At 36.0% G+C, this 19,933-nt stretch overlaps 3 protein-coding genes across 6 annotated transcripts; all 3 read left to right on the top strand.

The window, feature by feature from the left end:
* The first annotated feature begins 1,226 nt into the window (after positions 1–1,226).
* Positions 1,227–4,452, top strand: LOC112283692 (nucleobase-ascorbate transporter 2). Its single transcript, XM_090251566.1, has 10 exons — positions 1,227–1,278; positions 1,436–1,533; positions 1,753–2,025; positions 2,071–2,247; positions 2,382–2,441; positions 2,602–2,644; positions 2,795–2,995; positions 3,140–3,217; positions 3,362–3,522; positions 3,666–4,452. Exons 1-10 carry the CDS (start codon positions 1,227–1,229, stop codon positions 3,765–3,767), a joined length of 1,245 nt encoding a protein of 414 aa, XP_090107692.1. The 3' UTR covers positions 3,768–4,452.
* A 4,281-nt stretch (positions 4,453–8,733) lies between these two features.
* On the top strand, positions 8,734–14,183 carry LOC112283210 (transmembrane and coiled-coil domain-containing protein STS1). Of its 4 annotated transcripts, none has more exons than XM_073534472.2 (16): positions 8,734–9,185; positions 9,326–9,407; positions 9,582–9,693; positions 9,819–10,129; positions 10,358–10,523; positions 10,782–10,925; positions 11,080–11,177; positions 11,351–11,442; positions 11,604–11,674; positions 11,827–12,010; positions 12,165–12,236; positions 12,530–12,612; positions 12,756–12,835; positions 13,080–13,150; positions 13,385–13,442; positions 13,639–14,183. In XM_073534472.2, the coding sequence occupies exons 1-16, from the start codon at positions 8,968–8,970 to the stop codon at positions 13,804–13,806; spliced, it is 2,010 nt and encodes a 669-aa protein (XP_073390573.1). In that variant the 5' UTR covers positions 8,734–8,967; the 3' UTR covers positions 13,807–14,183. The 4 variants fall into 4 exon arrangements, with proteins under 4 accessions (XP_073390573.1, XP_024377417.1, XP_073390574.1 ...); XM_024521649.3 differs by having other exon boundaries at positions 12,177–12,236; XM_073534473.2 differs by having other exon boundaries at positions 11,875–12,010.
* Positions 14,184–17,920: 3,737 nt separating this feature from the next.
* On the top strand, positions 17,921–19,510 carry LOC112283341 (uncharacterized). The gene is made up of 3 exons (XM_024521928.3): positions 17,921–18,545; positions 18,776–18,899; positions 19,067–19,510. Exons 1-3 carry the CDS (start codon positions 18,308–18,310, stop codon positions 19,212–19,214), a joined length of 510 nt encoding a protein of 169 aa, XP_024377696.1. The 5' UTR covers positions 17,921–18,307; the 3' UTR covers positions 19,215–19,510.
* Positions 19,511–19,933: the final 423 nt, after the last annotated feature.

Here is a 19,933-nt window from a genome sequence, read left to right on the forward strand (position 1 = left end):
AGAAATCAGCCATTGTGGTGCGTTAACGTTCTGTGGGTGGTCGGTGTTGTGTTTCAACCATCTCTCTCTCCCTTTCTCTCTCGTAGTGTCTGCATGATTGAGAGGGTAGAAGATGAGGATTCAAGTGATCAGTACACAGAGTTGGATGGTTGGCCAGTGCTTGAACAGTAGTTTCAATCGTAGGAGCAGATTAGTCATCACTGAAGACCTTGAGTGGTAATCGTGCTTTTCAAGGACCATCCCCCCTCCGATTGTTATGTATATATCACCAGGGGCACCGGTGAGGTGAACTTTTATAAGCGGCGATCAAGTGTGTTGTTGCAGGTGTTGCCAGGTCTAGTGAGGTTGTGGATGTATTGCACTTGAAAAGCGCAATAATCCTGCGGGGTAATTGTGGGAATTTTATCGAGGCAATTTTTTTTAAACATTTCGACGTCGTCATGTTAGTGGCGGTAGGTAGTTTGCTGTTGCAGACTGCGTCGGTGAGCAGCGAAATTCGTATCTGCGTCTGTTGCAGGGACTGAAGCCGCCTCTGCAAGACTTCAGACATTCTTGTAAGTTTCAGTCTCTTGCCAAGGACCGATTCTCGGGTTTCTGTAGTACTACTCGCAAACTTTTAATACAAATTTCATCGTTGAGCTTGCTATCGATCAGCATCACGATCGCCGCACTGATTAAATTGGTCTGGTGAGCTCTGGATTCAAGAGCTCTGAGTACAATTGCTTAATACATATGCAATCTCGTTGGCACTGGTTCTCAATCTTCTGCCAGAAACCAGTATTTGTAAGTTTTTTCAGGGTAATTCACGCAGTTCAGCTAAGTTCGCAGGTGTAGTGGTGGTTTGGTCAGTGTGAACTATGGTGTGGAGTTGTGGAAGGTGATTGCCCCTGATGCAAATTGCTTGATTGAGAATGTAATTGCTGCAGGAGGTAGGTGTCGGAGAACGTTGAATCATGGCAGCTTCTTCGGTTGTAGTGGCTGGGCCGCCGGGCATCAAGCAGGAGGATCTGCATCACCCTTCATTGGAACAGTTGCCAGGTCCGCACAATGTATCAACGACAATCCCAGATGGGGTATGTGTGTCTCGTTCTTCTTCCTTCTACCGTGATTGGCAATTTTTGTCTCTAGCTCCACCGCAAATCATTGCCGATTCCAGGTTGGTCGACGATGTACCTGACGACAACACTATGACTGTAGCGCTTCTCATGATTGCCACCACTTAACCGATGTTTAACCGAGAAGGGGTCGAGCAATCACCGAAACCGGCTGATTCTCACGGTTTAGATTCTTACGCAGAGCTAATGACTCATGAAAGCACCAGATAGGCATGTCCAACAAACAGACCCCGAAAGTTATCTACAATAAAACCTGATCTAAAACAAATTCAATAATGATATCAATAAAGCGTGTACTTGTGAGTGTTTGTACTTGCCAGGTGTCGCAGTACTTCTTGGATTTCAGAACTACATTACCATGCTCGGCACGTCGGTGCTTATTCCGGTTACTGTCATACGAGCGATTGGTAGAGAACCGGTACAAAACGAATCCTGCTCTATTCTGAGGCACAAGTTCCGTTCATATGGCATTGGCAATGCAATTTGTGGTGATAAATAGAAGTAACCTTCAAGGACTTGTTTATTGACAATTCCAAACAACCGTGGAAGTTTACATAACGGTTCAGTTTAGTAAATTCCAACTCACATGATATGGGTTGAGGTGAACCGATAACCACGAACCTTGAATTGCTTGCAGGGTGATCTAGCGAGGACAATACAATCCGTGCTGTTCGTTACTGCGATCAATACTCTTGTGCAAACAGGCCTTGGCTCTAGACTGCCAACAGTAATGGGAAGCTCCTTCTATTTCTTACCAATGATGCTGTCCATTGTTAGCAGACGTGGGATTATCGATTACCCAGACCCTAATGAGGTGCCTCACATTCTACTCTGGATTTGTAACTCCCTTCATATCAATGGGGATACAATGTTGTCGAACTCTATCTTCGCTGCTCGCAATGAACAAAATATAGGTTGAATTTTAGTAGTTGTTGAAAGGTGAATGATACCATAGAGGTTTCTGAGGGGAATGCGAGCCACTCAAGGAGGTTTCATCGCCGGATCGGCTTTGAACATCGTACTTGGCTTCAGCGGCCTCTGGGGAGTCGCCTTCACATACATCAGTCCCATTGTAATTGCACCGATCACAATTCTCGTGGGATTAGGGATATTCGAGCATGGATTTCCCGGGGTAAGGAAATGCCACTCGCTGTGAATTTCCCTCTCATATTAATTTCCAAGGGAATGTTTGTCAGTGGATTTGTTTATGGAAGTGATTGAATTCTCCTTACCTAGTTCTAAGTTGTAATTTCCAATCTTCAACAGGTTGCGAAGTGCGTTGAGATCGGCATTCCTGCTCTCCTCCTCTTCCTTCTCTTCTCAAAGGTTTTATAACCATCTGCATCTTTTCCTACCTTCAGGTTCTAATAGGCAAATCAGACATTTGATATCAGTCTGTACAGCGTAGATGCCTCTTTTGCTATTGTCCTGACTCGAGGAATCCGTATCCTCTGCAATGGGGTGCCCCTACGTTTACCGCAGGTGATGCTTTCGGTATCATGACGGGTGGTTTTGCTTCTCTTCTCGAGGTTAGTACCTCATTCCTCTTCTTGCAACCCCATTCAAGGCTACCACTAATCTTCGCGGAGTACCATTCAAACCTACATACTGGAATGGTTGATGATTGAATAAAATGCTGCAGTCCACGGGTGAGTTCTATTCACTCTCTCGACTTTCAGGTGCAACGCCGCCACCCTCTTATATTATCAGCAGAGGAATTGGGTGGCAAGGGATTGGACTCTTGTTCAATGGATTCTGGGGAACATCTACCGGCACTACCGTAGCGCCAGAGAACGTTGGGCTCGTGGGCTTGACTCGAGTGGGAAGCAGAAGAGTGGCCGAGATCTCTGCAGGTTTCATGCTCTTCTTCTCCATTTTTGGTACGTTTCACCACTCCATTGATACTCTGAACCATCAAGTTTCTTGCGAGTTGGAAAATATGGCAGTAACTCGTTGGTTACGCATACGAAGTAAGAAATTATCGTGTTGACACTTCATCCATTTGGTTCTTCTCTTGGTTGCAGGAAAATTTGGTGCTGTGCTCGCCTCAATTCCTCAGCCCATCGTTACAGCATTTCTTTGCATCAACTTCGGCGTGGTTGGTGAGCATCCAGTTTCTCACACGCTCCAACTTGCAAGGGAATCTAACAGGGTTTAATCGCTTGCTTTTCACGCTACTCTTTCCGTATTATAGGTTCTGAACCTTGATTAATCGTTGGTATATGCTTGTGTTATGCACGATGCAGTGGGCACTGGAATATCTATGTTCCAGTTCGCTAACATGAACTCAACACGCAACATATTCGTTGTGGGATTCTCCCTCTTCATGGGGTTATCGGTTCCTCAGTACTTCAATGAGTTTTCGCTGCGTTCTGGACACGGTCCCGTGAATACGAATTCCCCATGGGTATGTACCCTTTCCCCATAATTTCTTCAATTCTCATTCCTTTTCAGCGTACTTTCTTGTGAGACTTGCTCTTGGCTGGACCACCAAATTCAATCCACTGCCCTTAATTCGATTTTTTTTTTTTTTTGTGTGATCTGCACCAGTTCAACAACATCCTCAGTGCCTTCTTCTCCTCTTCAATGATCGTGTGCTTCGTGGTGGGGACCGTGCTGGACACCACCCTCACCCGTCATGTATCCAAGTAAGGCAGGGGAATGTTATTGATTCGCAAGTTCAGGTACTACCTCAACGATCCTCGCAACGAGGAATTCTACTGCCCGCAGGTCTTCACAAGTTCTTCCCACCCTCGTAAGTGTTTTCCTCTTAATGGAAGCAGAAACAGTACTATTCAACTTCAATCAATCATGAAACACACATCGATCAGCTTCTCCTGCTTCACAAAGTATGCTCGATTAGGGGAGCCATCCATCCAATTCACAGGCGTTTAGCTCAATGAATTGATCCGATGCCTCTAGGGGATGATGGAGGCGACCAAGTCGTGGTATTTCTAGAGCTTGTGTAACACTGGTAGTTGTATTGTGTTGGCTACGGCGGCATATAGAATGTGTCCTCAGGCTCAAAATCAACCCTGAGAATTACGTAGATGTGTATAACGATGTTTTTTAAGCCTCAAGCGGGTGGTAGAGCAGTAGCACACATGGAGCTTAGATGCAATCAACCAGTGCACATGGACAAACTCGTCATGGACATTTTGGTTGAATTCTATAATAGCTTTATCATTTATTTGTATACTTGAGGATGTGTTTCAGCATCCATGGAGGCTATGTAGTTTAGTATGTTTAGTAGTGTTTGAACTGAGGTTCTATTTTACTTTATGTGGTGATTTCTCCCATTCCGTTTGCCATGTTCAAAATCCAATACCTCTTAATACTTCTTGTTGTAAAGTTAGAATCTTGATTTTTATTATTATTTTTTAATAATTTTTTCAATATGGTTATAAATATATTTTAGAATAAATTTAGATCATGTAGAAGTTATAATTCATTTTCTATTAAAGCAACAAATAAAGAGAAAACTTTTGCAAATAAAAAAATACTTGTAAATCCAAGTTAAGTAAATCTGTTAAGATATTAAAAAAGATGTAATTTAAAAAAAAACTTGACTTATTGTAAATATACTTGAAATTTTGATCTTGTGCTATAAAACTTCTCTAGCATATTAATTTTTGTCTTTATTATATTTGTATTAATAAGACTTTTTGGAATCAATTGTAAGGTTGATTTACTTTCTTCTTTCAACTTTACAATTTCTAGGTATAAACATTAGACCTCATTGTTGACTTCTTCTATAAGCATAGAAATAATATTTTTATGATTCACCTTAGTAGCAAGTGAAAATTTTTTTCTAAGAATATTGACAAGCTTATAAAGATTTGCAATAGTTGCAAATCTATTCTTACTTCTACCAATTATAATATCTAGATTTTTTTTCCTTCCATCTTTATAATATACAACTTTAATAAATCTACAAGTCGAAATAAAAGCAGTTAATTCGTAATCTCTAATATCAAATAAAAAAATTCAACAAAGAGGAATAGTTTATTGTCTTTAAAAAAATACTCTATATTAAAAATAAAAACAAATGGAAGTTTAAAGGTAAGTAGAGTGCAATCTTTAAATTGCAATGATGAAAAGTAGAATAATTCAATCACCTCTAAAACAAAATAAATATAGTGATTAGTATTCTTATTAAACTATCAAGAACATAAATTATACATCAACCAAAGAATAAATATACTCTAGTGTCACTAAAAAAGAGTAAATATTTATCCAAATATAATTATAATATTAAAACTAAAATAACTATTGCTTAAATAAAGAAAAATAAAGAATTTTGAAATAAGACTGATAACAAAAAAAATATTGACATGAATGAAGAAGGCCTCACTCTTGCTTCAATATATATTATCCAACTAAAGAGCTATATGGCAACATTATATAGGTCATCTAATATGTATTTGACTTGTGAAGTATGAGTCTAACTTGCAAAAAATATTTTCAATATGTGAGCCATATCGCCAACTTGTACCTCAAATAGCCAACATGTGCAAGACATTGTCATATTACATGTGTTCTTGTTTGAAAATACACCAAGCCCCTAGCTGTAGAAGGTAAGTAGAAATACAAGAACAGTTCTACCAAGTCTAATAAAATCTTAAATAACCTTAAGTAGACCTTAATAATCCTAATCAAACTTTGACCAATCAAAAATAAATTTAAAAGTAGTTATAAAAGAAACACAGAGATGTTCCAAACTAATCTTAAAAAAAATAATAAGAAATCTTTAAAAAATATAAAAATAAAACTTTAAAGAAATTACAATAATTTTAAAGAAATATTAGAAATAAAAACCTTAAAAGAAAAAACAAAGAATCTTAAAGAAATATTAGAAATAAAAATCCTAATATGACTTTAATTGAAACTCAAATTGAATCTTAACCAAATCCTACGTTAAATCTTAGGTCAAATCCTAATTAAAATCTTAATTGAACTTTGATCAAATCCTAGGTCAAATCCTAATTGAAACCCTAATGAAAACTTAAATCCTAAATAAATTCTAAACTAGTTCTAAACCAAATCCTAAGCAAATCCTAGACCAAATCAAAATTTACTTGATTGATATATAACTAATGTCTAAAAATCTCTTCTTAAATCTTCTCTCAAACGCCACTCTTTGATCTATAAATTACCCTAGAGTCACCATAGGTGTCTGGTTTTGTGCTTCAAGATGTGATTTCAACCTAGGTTAACAACTAGTCCTCTCCAGATATCAATTCTTGGCCTCTTAAAGTAAATTTTGCAAAAAACTACTCTTAACTCCCTCCTACACATGCCTATATTATTTTTTATCTTATTTACTTTGATTTGAATAGAAGTCCCTTCTACAAAAAGGCAGCATTATGACTAAATCTTTTACTACTTTTCTATCATTTATCTTTATTTTTCTACTACATCTTTCTACTAGACTCTTCTATAATTACATCTATATTTTTATTTTTTACTATATAGTCATATTACTACATGACAATGTGGCCAACTTAATGATTGAATTTTCAACCTATCAATCACCTACAAATACTTCTAAATTCAAATTTATATCTATAAAGCTTCAAAGAAGCTATTCTATAAGATATTATTAAATTTACCTATTTTTAATTACTTCTACTTAATTCCTCTTATCTTAGCAAATACTAGTGTCAATTCATATGTCTATGACATATTAGAGTATATTGGCATTTTTTGAATTTTTTTGTGGTTCATATTTTTAATAATAAAAGGTTATAAGTTCATATTGTCAAACTATATAAGTTATTTGTCTTTAGAACATTTTTTTTAACAAAATATAATTGATAATAAATGTTATTTCTTAAGCCATAAAATTCTATTGATTGAAATAACATATTACAATATAATTAATCATACTATTATATATATATATATATATATATATAATTTTTTTTTAAAATAAGTGATTTAATTTATTTCATTAACTTATATTATATCACTTTGACTTTATATGTAATTAGTTGTTATTCTAGATATTTTTAAATTTTGCAACTAAATTTATGATTTTCTATTCAAATTTTTATTTTTATTTTTTTATATTATTGATTTTTACATGCAACTATTTATATAATAAATTACTTTAAAGTATTGATTTTTGACATTGTAAACATAAACATTTTACACTATCTTTAATATGAGATAATAAAGTAATAATTTTTTATCCTATTTTTAATTACTATGACATATAAGCTATTAAAATTTAAAAACATATATTGATATCAGATTCTTTTTTATTATAGGATTTATAAATTTTTCATTAAAATCTTAATTTTATTATTTTTTTAAAAGATTTTTTAAATTCTATTGTAAATATTATTAAGTTGCCAAAAAATTATAATTTTTTTCTAATATTAGTAAAAATTAAGCCAATATGGTAAAATTTAAAATAATGCTTACATATTCTATTTAAAAAAATTATCAAAGTAACTTAAAAGATATGAATGTAGAATTATTTACACTTCTTAAATGAATCCTTATAAACTTTCTTTTATTCTATCAAACTTATTATATATAATAGTCTTGATTTCATCTCTTCCTAATTCATGAATTCTTTTAAAATCTTTTGGTGGATATTTCTTTAGATCTCAACTAAAATTCTTTAAATTTTTGTTGTAATTCTATTAGATTTTTTAAAAAATATATATATAGTTTAATAATACTAAATTAGATATTGCATAATTCTTCCATTATTACTTAAAAGGTAACTAGAACCACAACAAAGAATACTACGAAAGGTTCTAATAATCTTATAGATTATTTTGGAAAACTTAATAATTTTTAAAGATTTTAAAAAAGTAATAAAAATAATGGGAAGCTTTTAGACGGTTCTAGGAGGCACTTGAGGTTATAATTTATTTTGTATATATAACAACAATAGCTTATTTTTTTGAAATATTCTATCTATTTTTTTAGAAATTAATTACTTAGTTTTAAAAAATATATATTCTTTGATTTTTTTACAGAAGTCATTTGTATCTTTATATATTATTTTCGAAATATTATTTTAGTAAAGGCTTTGACTTCAACACCCTTCTACAAAGATACTATTGCAAGAGTAAATTACATGATACATTGTGAAAAATCTTCTAATGAAGAAGAGCTCTCTATTCAACAATTCTCCAAAGAATGCATTATCTCTGGCAAAGGGAAATGAATTTTTAAATTTTTTGTGGATCTACATAGAGAGTAGCTTAAATTATAAAAAAAGTGGGTTCAATTGATACTTTGCATGGTCAGGCTACCTACTTCGTGGCAGACTTTTCTCTCTCCTTTCTTTTCTTTTCGGCTCATTTTTGTGTACAATTATGTCAAGTTGTTGTGGGAGTTGCTGCCTCTTCAGGTGGTGCCGCGTGTCCGCCACGTCGTCACGGCACGATTTTCCACTTGGCATTCTGATCTTCCCGGCAACGTCACATTTATTTTCTGCCCGTGCGGACTTGGTGGCGGCTTCGTGCTCGGCTTCACGCTTTGATCCTCACTTTTTGCTATTCACTCAACGCGTGATTGGATGCTGACAATAAGAAATGGGTTTCTGATTGCGATCTCTATAAGTGCAATCAGCAGCATTTGCATCGTTGTGCGATACTGTCGGTTTGCGATCGTCTATGGTCGGTGTTGGCATAGGTCACTGTTGAATAGAATCCGCTGATTTGCTGAGCTGGGTCTGCTGCCAATTTGACTTTCGTTGTTTACCTACTTTTGAAGGAGAAAAATGAATCGATTGGAATTGAGGGATTGGAGTTGTTGTCATTGGCATTCTTAGGTGGGTTGTGAGATCACGAAACCATTTGTTGAGTTTGGATTGTGGTCTGTATCCGCTATGGCTTCCGCGGAACTCAGTAGCACACATAGATATGGAGCTGGGGGGTTATTTGCATTAGCACTCCGTCAAGCCCAGCTGCAGCAACGCTCAAAGAATGGCTTCGGTTCACCTCTCGTCGTTCATCCTCCAGGAGATGGCGCATCAAAATTATCAAAGAACGACGGAGAACTTCCATGGACGTCTCAACAGACAGGTCTTCTACGAAATATATTCAGGTGATCACAACTTTGATTCGCTGCTTCAATGATTTTTATCAATATGACGCACTGTTTACTAAGGCACATAATCCAAAGGGTTTTCGTCGCTGTAATTGAAGGAATCCTTTTTTCATTTACAAGGAGTGGTTGTGATGCAGATATCTGGAAATTGATGAAAAAGAGTGGGCAGGTCTGGAATCTGCTTCTGTGTCTACGGAAGCTAAAGATCACATTTTAAAGGTAATCTTACTAACTTCTTACTTGAGTGTAGATTATATCACTAAACATGATGCACCCACGTTTCCTGTATTCATGGTTGGAAGGCGGCGCTCTGGTGTAATGTATTTTTTGAAGACAGTCATGGATGTGGAAAATTTTGTTGTTTCTACAGGCTTTGACCCTGTATGTGTGCAGTTCTTAAATATCTTGTCGACAGATGATGAGGAGTCCAAAAAGCTTTCTAAAGATGAGGCATCCTTAGCTAAAGCTGTGGATGCTGCTGTTGAAGAAGCCAAAAAGAAGCTAGGTAGTGTGGTGCATATGAATTCTCAATTGAGGGACATGGTTTTTCTCAAGTTTGCAGTGAGCTCGGATGTATATGATAATATCTGAATCAAATTGCTGCTTCGTGAATAAATGGTACACTGACAGATGTCATCCCCAAATACAAGACGGAGGAATCAAGATCAGAGGTGGAGCACAACACATGTGAAGATATCGATGGCTGGGACTTGAGTGAGGCAAAATCTGTCTCCAAAGAACGGAGAGTGACTGTAATCTACACCCTCTTAGCAGCATGCATCTCTCACCCTCTGGAGGAGGTTGATGAAATGTCAAAAGATGATTCAAGTGGGAGCTCCGAGAGGGATTCGATGAAGTCTGCTAAGACTGGTTATGATGCCCGTAAGCGAGTCGCTCTCCGCTTGTTGGCGCGGTGGTTCGACATTGAATGGATCGCAGCTGTAAGTTTGCTTAGTGTCAGCTTTAATTCGTCATGTGGTGATCATCTTGTGTCTTACAACACTACTGGGATGTTGATCATGAGTCCTTACTGACTACATATCAGAACTATATTTCTATTACATGATGTACATTTTGTTATATATCTCCTTTGTTTTTCTTCAAATTGTGGATTACAAGTGAACTCCGAATGCTATCTTTCTTGATACTCGTGCCTTGGTCTGATCTAGGGAGCTATGGAGCTTATAGTAGCTCACGTAGCCATGGCGACTGAAAAGGAATTTGAGAAAAAACATGAAAAGGGAGGGAAAAAAAGCAAGTGGAAGAAGTGGAAACGAGGGGGCTTGATAGGCGCAGCAGCTGTGACAGGCGGAGCACTTCTTGCAGTTACTGGAGGTACTGTTTTCTGGTCTAAATTTCATGTTAAAACTTCACAGGCTTTTACCTCGAATGTTACATCTCTTAATCTTATAATTAACTTGTTACTGACTTTTAGAGGAGCTAAGCCGTAATAACTTTGGCAACAATTGACTCAGTTGGTGTTTTTCTGACTGCTTATCAGAAACTCTGGCAAGGCCGCATTTTGCATCATCTTGTTTGGACCTCAATTTCTTGGCGATATACTCTGATAATTGTGTTTGGATGAAATTACAGGCCTAGCAGCTCCAGCTGTAGCGGCAGGAATGGAAGCTGTAGCCGCTGCTGTGCCTATTCTTGGTGCAAGTGGACTAACAGCAGCCGCTTCAGTGGCTGGTTCAGGTGCTGCTGGTTCTACTGCTGTGGCAGCTTCCTTTGGAGGTAGTGACCTACTCTTCCCTTCTCTCTAACAGATTACAGGTTATCTAAAATATATTGAGATTTTTGGGCGGCTGTGTATATTTATAAAAAAGATTATTTTGCTGTTACATGCCTTCCTGTAATGGTGTCAATGTTTATTCTGCTGGAAAAATAGTGGCAGGAGCAGGTATGACTGGTAAGAAGATGGCAAAAAGGACTGGTGACGTTGATGAGTTCGAGTTTGATAAACTTGGAAACAACCATCAGCAAGGGGTATCCTTCTGTTTCAATTTCGCAACGTCAGTCTGTTTTCTCTTTGGCCTGAATCCATTCCAGCACTGCTAAGGTTTACCAATATATTGGAAGAAAGATTGTGAAATGACGCCTGCATCATCAATTTTTTGTTCTTCAGGAGCTAATCTTTGGATGTTTTACTTGCTTTGCAGCGTTTGGCTGTGGAGATAGTGGTGTCAGGGATTGCTTTTCAGCCAGAGGACTTTGTCAAACCGTGGGAAACTCCCGATGGCGATTTGGAGAGGCAAGTCTTATAGTTGATGTAATCTTGCCAGTAAGGATTGTATAAAGCAGCAAGATTGGCCATTGAATGCCTCTTTCCTCGACTTCATCTTTCTGCGTATGATTTGGTTCCTTATTTCAGTTTTTGTAGACTTGATGCGCAAGAGATGATGTCACATGCAGGTATGCGTTGCGTTGGGAGTCGGAGCATGTTTTTGCTGTGAGTACCGCAGTTCAAGACTGGCTCAAGTCAAGTGCGGCTTTTCCCTTTTTGACTATTATCTGATGCAACCAAATTTAGCTCTCGATTCTCGAACGTTTAGATTCTAGATTTGGTCACTTTTTGTGTAGCCTTCGTACAAATTGAATGTTGGATATTTCTCATTGAATTGTTTATTTTTGGTAGGTTTGGTCAAAGCTTACTCACATAGAAGATCATATGTCCCTGTTGCAGCTGCCACGCAGCAAGCGATCAAACAAGGAGCAATGTATACCGTATTAGGTGGGCTTGTAACCGCTATGGCGACCCCGCTCGCAGTCCTTGGTGCAACAAATATGATCGACAGCAAGTGGGGAATGGCTATTGACAGGTGCTTCTTCAATCCTATGCTTCATTTTCCCAAAACGTTCATAACATTTTTATGCTTTGGATTCCATCACTAGTGAAAAATTGCTTATATATCTCCCTCAACGTCAGTGGGAGGCTGGGGCTGTAAACTCCCTGAGAACGCGAACGTAAAGCAGATTTTTTTTCAGGTCGGAGAAAACTGGTATTCTTCTTGCGACGATTTTGCTACAGAATGTTCAAGGGAGTAGGTGATACTCTGAACCACCTGAGTGACTGGTTAAACAACAGGATAATACGTTAAAACAGAAGCATCTTCCGATTGTGCATATGCCTGTGCACATTCAGCTTCTTACTTCTGCTGTCATGTCTTTTGACTGTTTTTGGCACCAAATAGAATGTGGTCCTTGGGAAGATTCTGTGGATGTCAAGGGAGGTGACTAAAAACAATCCTCAAGTAAGCCAGTTTGTTCGCAAGGATCGACACCAATTAGATCTTTGTAATTAACCACTTGAAGTTTATAACACTCTTGGATTTTTACAGGCCAGTCACGCTGATAGGTTTTGCTCTTGGCGCCCGAGTAATATTCAAATGCTTGGAAGAGCTAGCGAAACATGGGGATGAAGGTCAGCCCGTGAAATATTTTATTTTTTCTTCAGTCAGTGGTCCTGCAAAATTAAATTCAGCCAGGTATCTTCCATTTTGCATCAGTCTTACATGAAGTTACGTTCTGTCAACCAACCACAAGTGCTCACCTTCCAATTTGCAGGACTGGGGATTGTTGAGCGTGTATTCCTTCTAGGAACTCCAGAGAAAGTGGATAAAGAAAAATGGGAGTCTGTGCGCAAGGTGATACTATCTCATAGCTTTTGAAACATAGCCAAGTGATTTTGTTGAACGAAAGAAGGCACCTAAATTTAAGCCAATTTCTCATATCAAGGGCAACATCTGCTATCCTGAATGTTTGCCTGGTTTGAACAAGCGGGGTAGTCTTGCATGCAGGATGATTTGGCTGTGTCTAAAGATGTGTTACCCAGCTTCATGCCATGAGTGAAACAAAAGTATTCTCTAATTTGTGCTCCTCTGTTTTTAGGTAGTAGCAGGACGGTTTGTCAACGGCTTCTCCAAGAATGACTGGGTGCTCGGAGTGGTATATCGAGCTAGGTATGTGCAAAATGTCAATGAATCTGGACTCCAGGAGCATTACAGGACTGTTAATTGGCACTTTACTGAAATGCAGCATGGATTCCCTGTAGATTAGAGCGTATAGGTGCTCCTCAATTAGAAATATCAATTGACTAAACGAAAGAGATGCTTCTCAATCTTAATAGCTTGACGATCGAGCTTCTGTTGACGCCAGAAATCACTAACTTATTGGTCTGGGTTTATGAATTGCAGCTTTATGTCATTTGGAGTATCAGGACTTAAACCAGTGGACGTCCCTGGAATAGAGAATGTAAGCGGTTTCCTCTAGAATTGTTTTACTTGAAGATGCATCTAACCAATCAAGATGATGATATATTTTGTGCCTCATCGTTATCATTTGCTGGTAAAGAGGTAAGTCAGCACAGGGCTGCGTATGAAGATGTTAAGATGATGCTCTAGCCTAAGATCGTTATGAACTGATATGAAGTGAACTTTTATTTTGGCAGGTGGACTTATCAGAAGTAGTGGATGGTCACTCATCCTACTTGACAAGTTTGAAGCAAATATTGCAAGCGATTGACCTAGATGGTTTTTATGCTGACCAGCCAAAGAAGCTGCATGTATCTGAGAAAGATAATGGCAGATCGGGATCAACCCCTGCCGGTCCAGCTTAATTGCACAAATACTGTCGACATTGAAATTTCCATACCCTGCAAAATCATCAGGTACACAGATTACTTACAGTTCTCATATTACAATCCAAATATAGTAATGTTTTGCCATATTACCATCATATTTTAAAGAAAAAATTATGAAATGTAGGAGGTGATGCAGCAGCCAACCTCTTTTGCTGTTGTGTACAGAACATCATTTGCAAATTACAAAAATATAGTATCCTTGCATTCACAAAAATCAGTTATAAAAAAACGATTGATCATAGCTGCAGCGATCTTAATCGTGTGGGAGACGGCCATATTTCATAAAGCTTGAGATGAACTTTGGAGATTTTGTATATTGTGTGTGTAAATATAATTTTACAAATTTTTAAGAATACTTGTTCGTGTGAATTTTATATTAGTTATTATATGCGATGTATTTTGAAAAGGTGTTTGTAAACCATGCTTGAGTTTATTTTATAATCATCTTCATCTCTTATGAACTAAAAACTAAAATGGAATTATGCAAAAAATGTTTTCTTCATCAATAGTACCCATTAGAGTTGGAAAATGGGCTGAAAAACATGTCTTCTAAATTTTTGCGGTAGAAGAGATTTTTTTGCATGGTAATTCTTGAAAAAATGCATTTTCCATAAAAATTATAATGAAGTTACAAAAAATCTTATATATATCAAGTGTCAAATTTTCAAGGTGAGACATATATGCTTTAAGAACCACATATTAACTAATAGTTATTTTTAATTTAGAAAAAATAGAATAAAAATAGAAACATTAATAGAAGTTACAATTAAAAAGTTAGATAGCCTATGTAGTTTGGAAAAAAATCATTTTTTCTCTAGTTTATTCTTATTAAGAATTTTTTTCTTCAAGATCAATTGTTATATATTTTTTATAATAGTGGTATTGATTTATTTTTTATTTGACTTAATCAATGAATACACAATTGTTTTAAAGGATTTGAAGGTGCCATAGAGAAGAAATAGATAAATATATTTAATTGTAAATAAAAACATATGACTTTGTTTATGTAGTGTAACTTTGAAAGTAAAAAATTAGTTTATATTAGAAATTTAGGCATATAGGATTAAAAAAATTATATTTTCTTACATAATATATTTAAAGAAAATAATTAAAAAAAATAAAAAATGTAATCCCATGCAACAAAAAATGTCTATTAAATTTGCACTTGAAAGATTGAATAAAGACAATGTATTCTTTTTGGAATACAATTTCTCATTTTAAATTAGCTTTTATTTTTAATTTCTAGAAAACTTGATAATAGTAGTTTTGGAACCAAAAGTGATAAGTGGTTTTTAGAAATCTATTGAAGTTATGTTTGATATAGCTTAATTAATAATTCTAAAAAATAGCATGTACAAGGATAATTATAACATTTTATAAAATAGATTTATATTTTTATTTTAGCCATATTAAGGCCATGCATTATTTTAATTAAAATAATTTATTTTTAAAATATTTTATTAGTTGGTCCATCTATAATAAATAAAGTTGTAATATGTACATTCATATATATTTATAGATTAATTTTTAAAATAAAAATCATAAATACATAATAAAATAATTTTTTATGTAGTAAATTAATTTCCTTACAATTTACACAAGCTTATCGAACTTTAGTTAGGTGCTTAACCTTATTTTTTAAGTTAAAGTGCATACAAAATATTTGTTTATAAAATTAAAAATTAGAAACTATTAATTATTTTTTGAAGATATTTAGTAAAGATATAATATTTATTATCTATATTTTTATTAAAAAAATATTAGTTATTCTGTACCTAAATCTATTGCCAACTATCACATATCCAAAATCCATTATTTTCACACCTTATACTAGTACAACATGCATTTTTAAGACTAAATTATATTAATAATTTATATAGTCAGATTAATAATATTTTACACATAAATTAGAACTCAAAATAAAATTCATTACAAAAATGTCTTCATATATAATTTATAAATAGTTTATTTTATAATTAAATAAGATTTATACTAAAAAAAATTATAAAAAATTTACCAATTTTTTTTGAAGAACTTAATACTTCTAATAAAATATGAAAACTTAATTAGATTTAAAATTTGGTGTTTGTATGTTTGTATACATAAATACACAATTTTTATTCTTAAATCCAAAAAAAGTGGTCATAGTATTACTTGTGTTATTTTACAATACAAGATTTTAAAAATTTAACATAGATGTCAAATTATTATCTTATTTTTAAATTAAATCTTTCACTAAAGATGACTATTTATTTTTTATTTTAATATTTTTTCTTTTATATTATTTATTTGTGTTATATTATAAAGGGACTTAGGTGCAAATAAATATCAACCTTGTTATATATCTCTACTTGTTTATTATTTGTAGATATAATCATAAATTATATATCTCAGTTTTAGATCCCACAACTATTAGTTTTACCAATACCATATTGATAATACATTAAATTTAAATATCTATTTTAATTATTCATAAATAGAAATTTTAATATTTTTATCAATTTTCTAAAATATATATATTTGAGTTTACTTCTAATGTGTATTTTTCATGATATTTTTTAGAAAAAAATATGTTTATTTTTAACACATAATAAATGGCAAGGTTTTTAAAAATGTCTCAATTTGTAGCAAGTTCTTAAAAATAGTCTATTTTTAAAGAAGCAATTATCAACTTCTATAAGTATTTTTTTAATTTATTTATTTATCTTTTATATTTTGTAATAAAAGAGATTTAATTGTTCATTGTTATTTTTATGTATCTTTTAAACATTCTTTTTTTAATCAATAATAACAACAAAGCATTATTTTTCTTTGTGATATCACTTAGAGTACTAATAAATATTATTGCATAATTTACAATATTAAAATAATATTATTCTAAAATCTTTATATATAAATAGATGTTTATAACAAAATTAAAACGATAATGTTATATTGTTTGAATAACAATGAGATTATTTCTTACAACTTTTATTAAATATTATTGCAAAGATTTAAAAATTTATGGCCAAGTAATTTGAATTGTAATGAGTGTTGCATTGCTAATATAAGAAATATATGTACATTTTATTTATTTATTTATTTAGGGGAATGTTAAATAGACCCAAGTTTTTACTAAATTGACTTAGTTGATAATCATGATGAATGAATGTGGTTTTGGATCTACTAGTGGAGAAATGAACTTTTTTCATGATGATTAGGATGGGTGGGTCAAATTAACAGAAGCTTGGGTCTATTAACATTCCCCTTTATTTATTGTGTGTTAGAGAGGAGAAGTTTCTAAGCAATGTGTCTTGTAATCTTCATTTCAAGCCATTTGCGAGTGTCGTGCTTCTCCGATGCGAAAAGGTTTTAGAATCGCGTTAGCGATGGCGAAACTCACTCGGTTCGCAACTCCGAAAACTCCCAAGTACTGAACTCCAACTCACATGGGCCTCATGAATTTGCACCAATGCACAAGGACTCTGCAGTTCTGGATTCGTATCGCTTTCCAAAGGCGACGATGAGCATTATCACCGCAACTTGTGTCAGAGCGCATGTGAAGGTTCAGACTTAGAGGAAACCAAATTTTGCCACCAATTCTGATTCCGAGGATACCTTCCAAGGAAAATGTTGCCTCACCCTGGAACGAACCCATCATCGCAAACCTCACCCATTCAAGCCCACCGGCGTCCGAGACTGTCGAATCGTCGCAGAATGATTTTGATGTCTGATACAGAGTATGGAGAACATGCTTGGCATTGAGGATATGCAAAGAGTTCTCGAAGCTCACTGGTTTGTCCGAATCTCTCTGCCTGGAGCTATCTAAATTACACAACCGGGAACGAGAGAGCAAGGTCAGTGACAAAGCCTCGAGGATGCGTACAGTAGCCTTTTTCCCACCGCGCTCAGAACGCAGTAGGCCAACGGTTTCATGATCCAAACGAAGAGAACCCAGTACATTTTTTTACATCTGCACCTTGCCATCGTGATCGTTGATCTCCAAGAGTTTTCCTGGAATCATTGAATGCGTGGTCAAGAGTTATGAGGCATAAGGATGAATGCTCATGTGACAAGCTGGCCGAACTGCTGTAACTTACACACGTACCCATCTCAGCTGTCCATGAAGCGCGTCAGCCCACAGGGCAGTGACACAAGAAAGAAGGGGAAGGAGTGCATTCCGACCATTGTCACTCATTTTCATTGAATCCTTTCTCTGCTCTCGCACCTCCCGAAAACTGCCTCTCAGTGAAGGAGGATTGGAACGGGTGCGCATTCATTCTGAGAAAGAGAGGGTATCGTTGTCATGGGTAGCAACGTGGCGTGACCTTCATGCCGAGAATAATTTTCCAAGAAGTGCATTAGTTGGGGTAGAGCCCTCCAATCGTTGTACTTCCGTGACCTTTGATTTATCACGACGATTTTCAAGCGATTCTTGGGCGCTGATCTACTGCAACATGGAAGCGATCCAGTTTTGGTGGGCATTGAAGGTTAAACGATGCTAGATAAAATGCAGGCGGGGGTCAGAGTGGCGGCCGCGCAAGAGTTGGAAATTGCACGGCGGAAGTTCATGACAGAGAGCATCTTGACGAAGCGGGAGCGGGAGCGGGAGTTGAAAAGGCACCGAGAGCGCATTCAAAATATGAAGCCGTGCGTTAATTCGAAGCCCAGCCTCGTCCGCAACCTCTTCCCTGTTCGAATAAATCGCGCACCTGTCAGATCGAGGATTAATAAAGGTGAGCCCAACCCTTGCCAATTCCTTCAGTCGTGTTGCGTAATGACACGAAAAACACAGGCGTACATGTATTGAAATTTCTCTGCGCAAGGACTAGTCTGTGATGCTAACTGCTCGAAGTGCAACCGTCAGTGGTAGCTTCAGTATCGACCAACTCCAGAGTGCATAAAGAACTCAGCTGACTCACCACATGGGCAGCATCACATAATCTCAAATTGTTACCGTACGCAGAGAAGCTTCAGCAGATTGAGAAACAGAATTATCAACTTCTGATGAAGCTCCGCTACATCCACAAGAATTATTCGCTGTACATGCCGAAGAAGCACGTATATCTTCTGAAAGGAGAAGCGTGCAGGTGGGTTGAGCAAATTTTTTTTACTTTGTATCGTTCTGACAACCCTGTCGTGGAGATCAGAATGTAGGCATTGTTCATTTAATTGATGGTGAAGCTTGTAACTGAAAGCGCCTATGCACACAATAAGGGTCAAGCAGCTAAAATGTCTTGTTCGTTCACAAATACAGCTTAAGCAAACCCGGAAAGAAACCCGCGAAGTCTGGGGAAATGGCAAAGAATATAGTCGAGACGTCCAGACCTTTCGATATGCATTTCACGATAGATGAAGAGATGGCAAGTCGAGTTGCTGCGATGCATTTGCGGAAAACTAAGTAGTCTTCTCAAAGAAGATGACTTTTAACCCCTGCAAACGTTTCTGATTGTTAGAAAACGACCTTCTAAAAGATTCATGCAAGGTAACAACTACATGTGTTCTTCCAGATGGATTCTCCTTCAAAACATTTAGAGCACTACACTGACATGTTCACAGGAGAGAAGTATATCTTCCCATGAAAAAAATCCGTCCAATATTGAACACTAAGTTAACATAGGAAACTAGCTCCCAAGGAAATGGACATTATTAAGCTTCAGCAAAGGCTACTGAATATATTAACAGACTACCTCGTCTAGAAGTATTGCGCATTTTTCCCAGGAGCGGATGCCCTTTCTTGCTGAGGATTCAGAATTGAGATGCCCTGGTGCGGAGCATCGAGCGATACAAGCACTGAGGTTCATACATCAGTCGATTAATGCAATTAAGTACCAGGTTTGAAGTCATGGTCCAATTCTCAATCCTCTTGAACTATGAACAACCTCGGGTGGTTTAGTATCAGCCACATAACACTCATCGTATTAAACGATGCACTTCCTTTTCGCTTCACCCTGCAGTTCGCAGAGTGGAACGACTACTCTCCCTGTGCTCCCTTGAATCTAGAACGCTCCTTACCAGTTCAAGAATATTCCAAGAGCACGAACAATACGTTTCATTAGAAAGTAAGGTCATTCTTGGTACTGCTTTAATCCCTCTTGTGGCATAAATTAAGCTCGTAGGTTTA

Source organism: Physcomitrium patens, chromosome 6 (genome assembly GCF_059467195.1).
Source record: "Physcomitrium patens ecotype Gransden chromosome 6, ASM5946719v1, whole genome shotgun sequence".
Classification (NCBI taxonomy): domain Eukaryota; kingdom Viridiplantae; phylum Streptophyta; class Bryopsida; order Funariales; family Funariaceae; genus Physcomitrium; species Physcomitrium patens.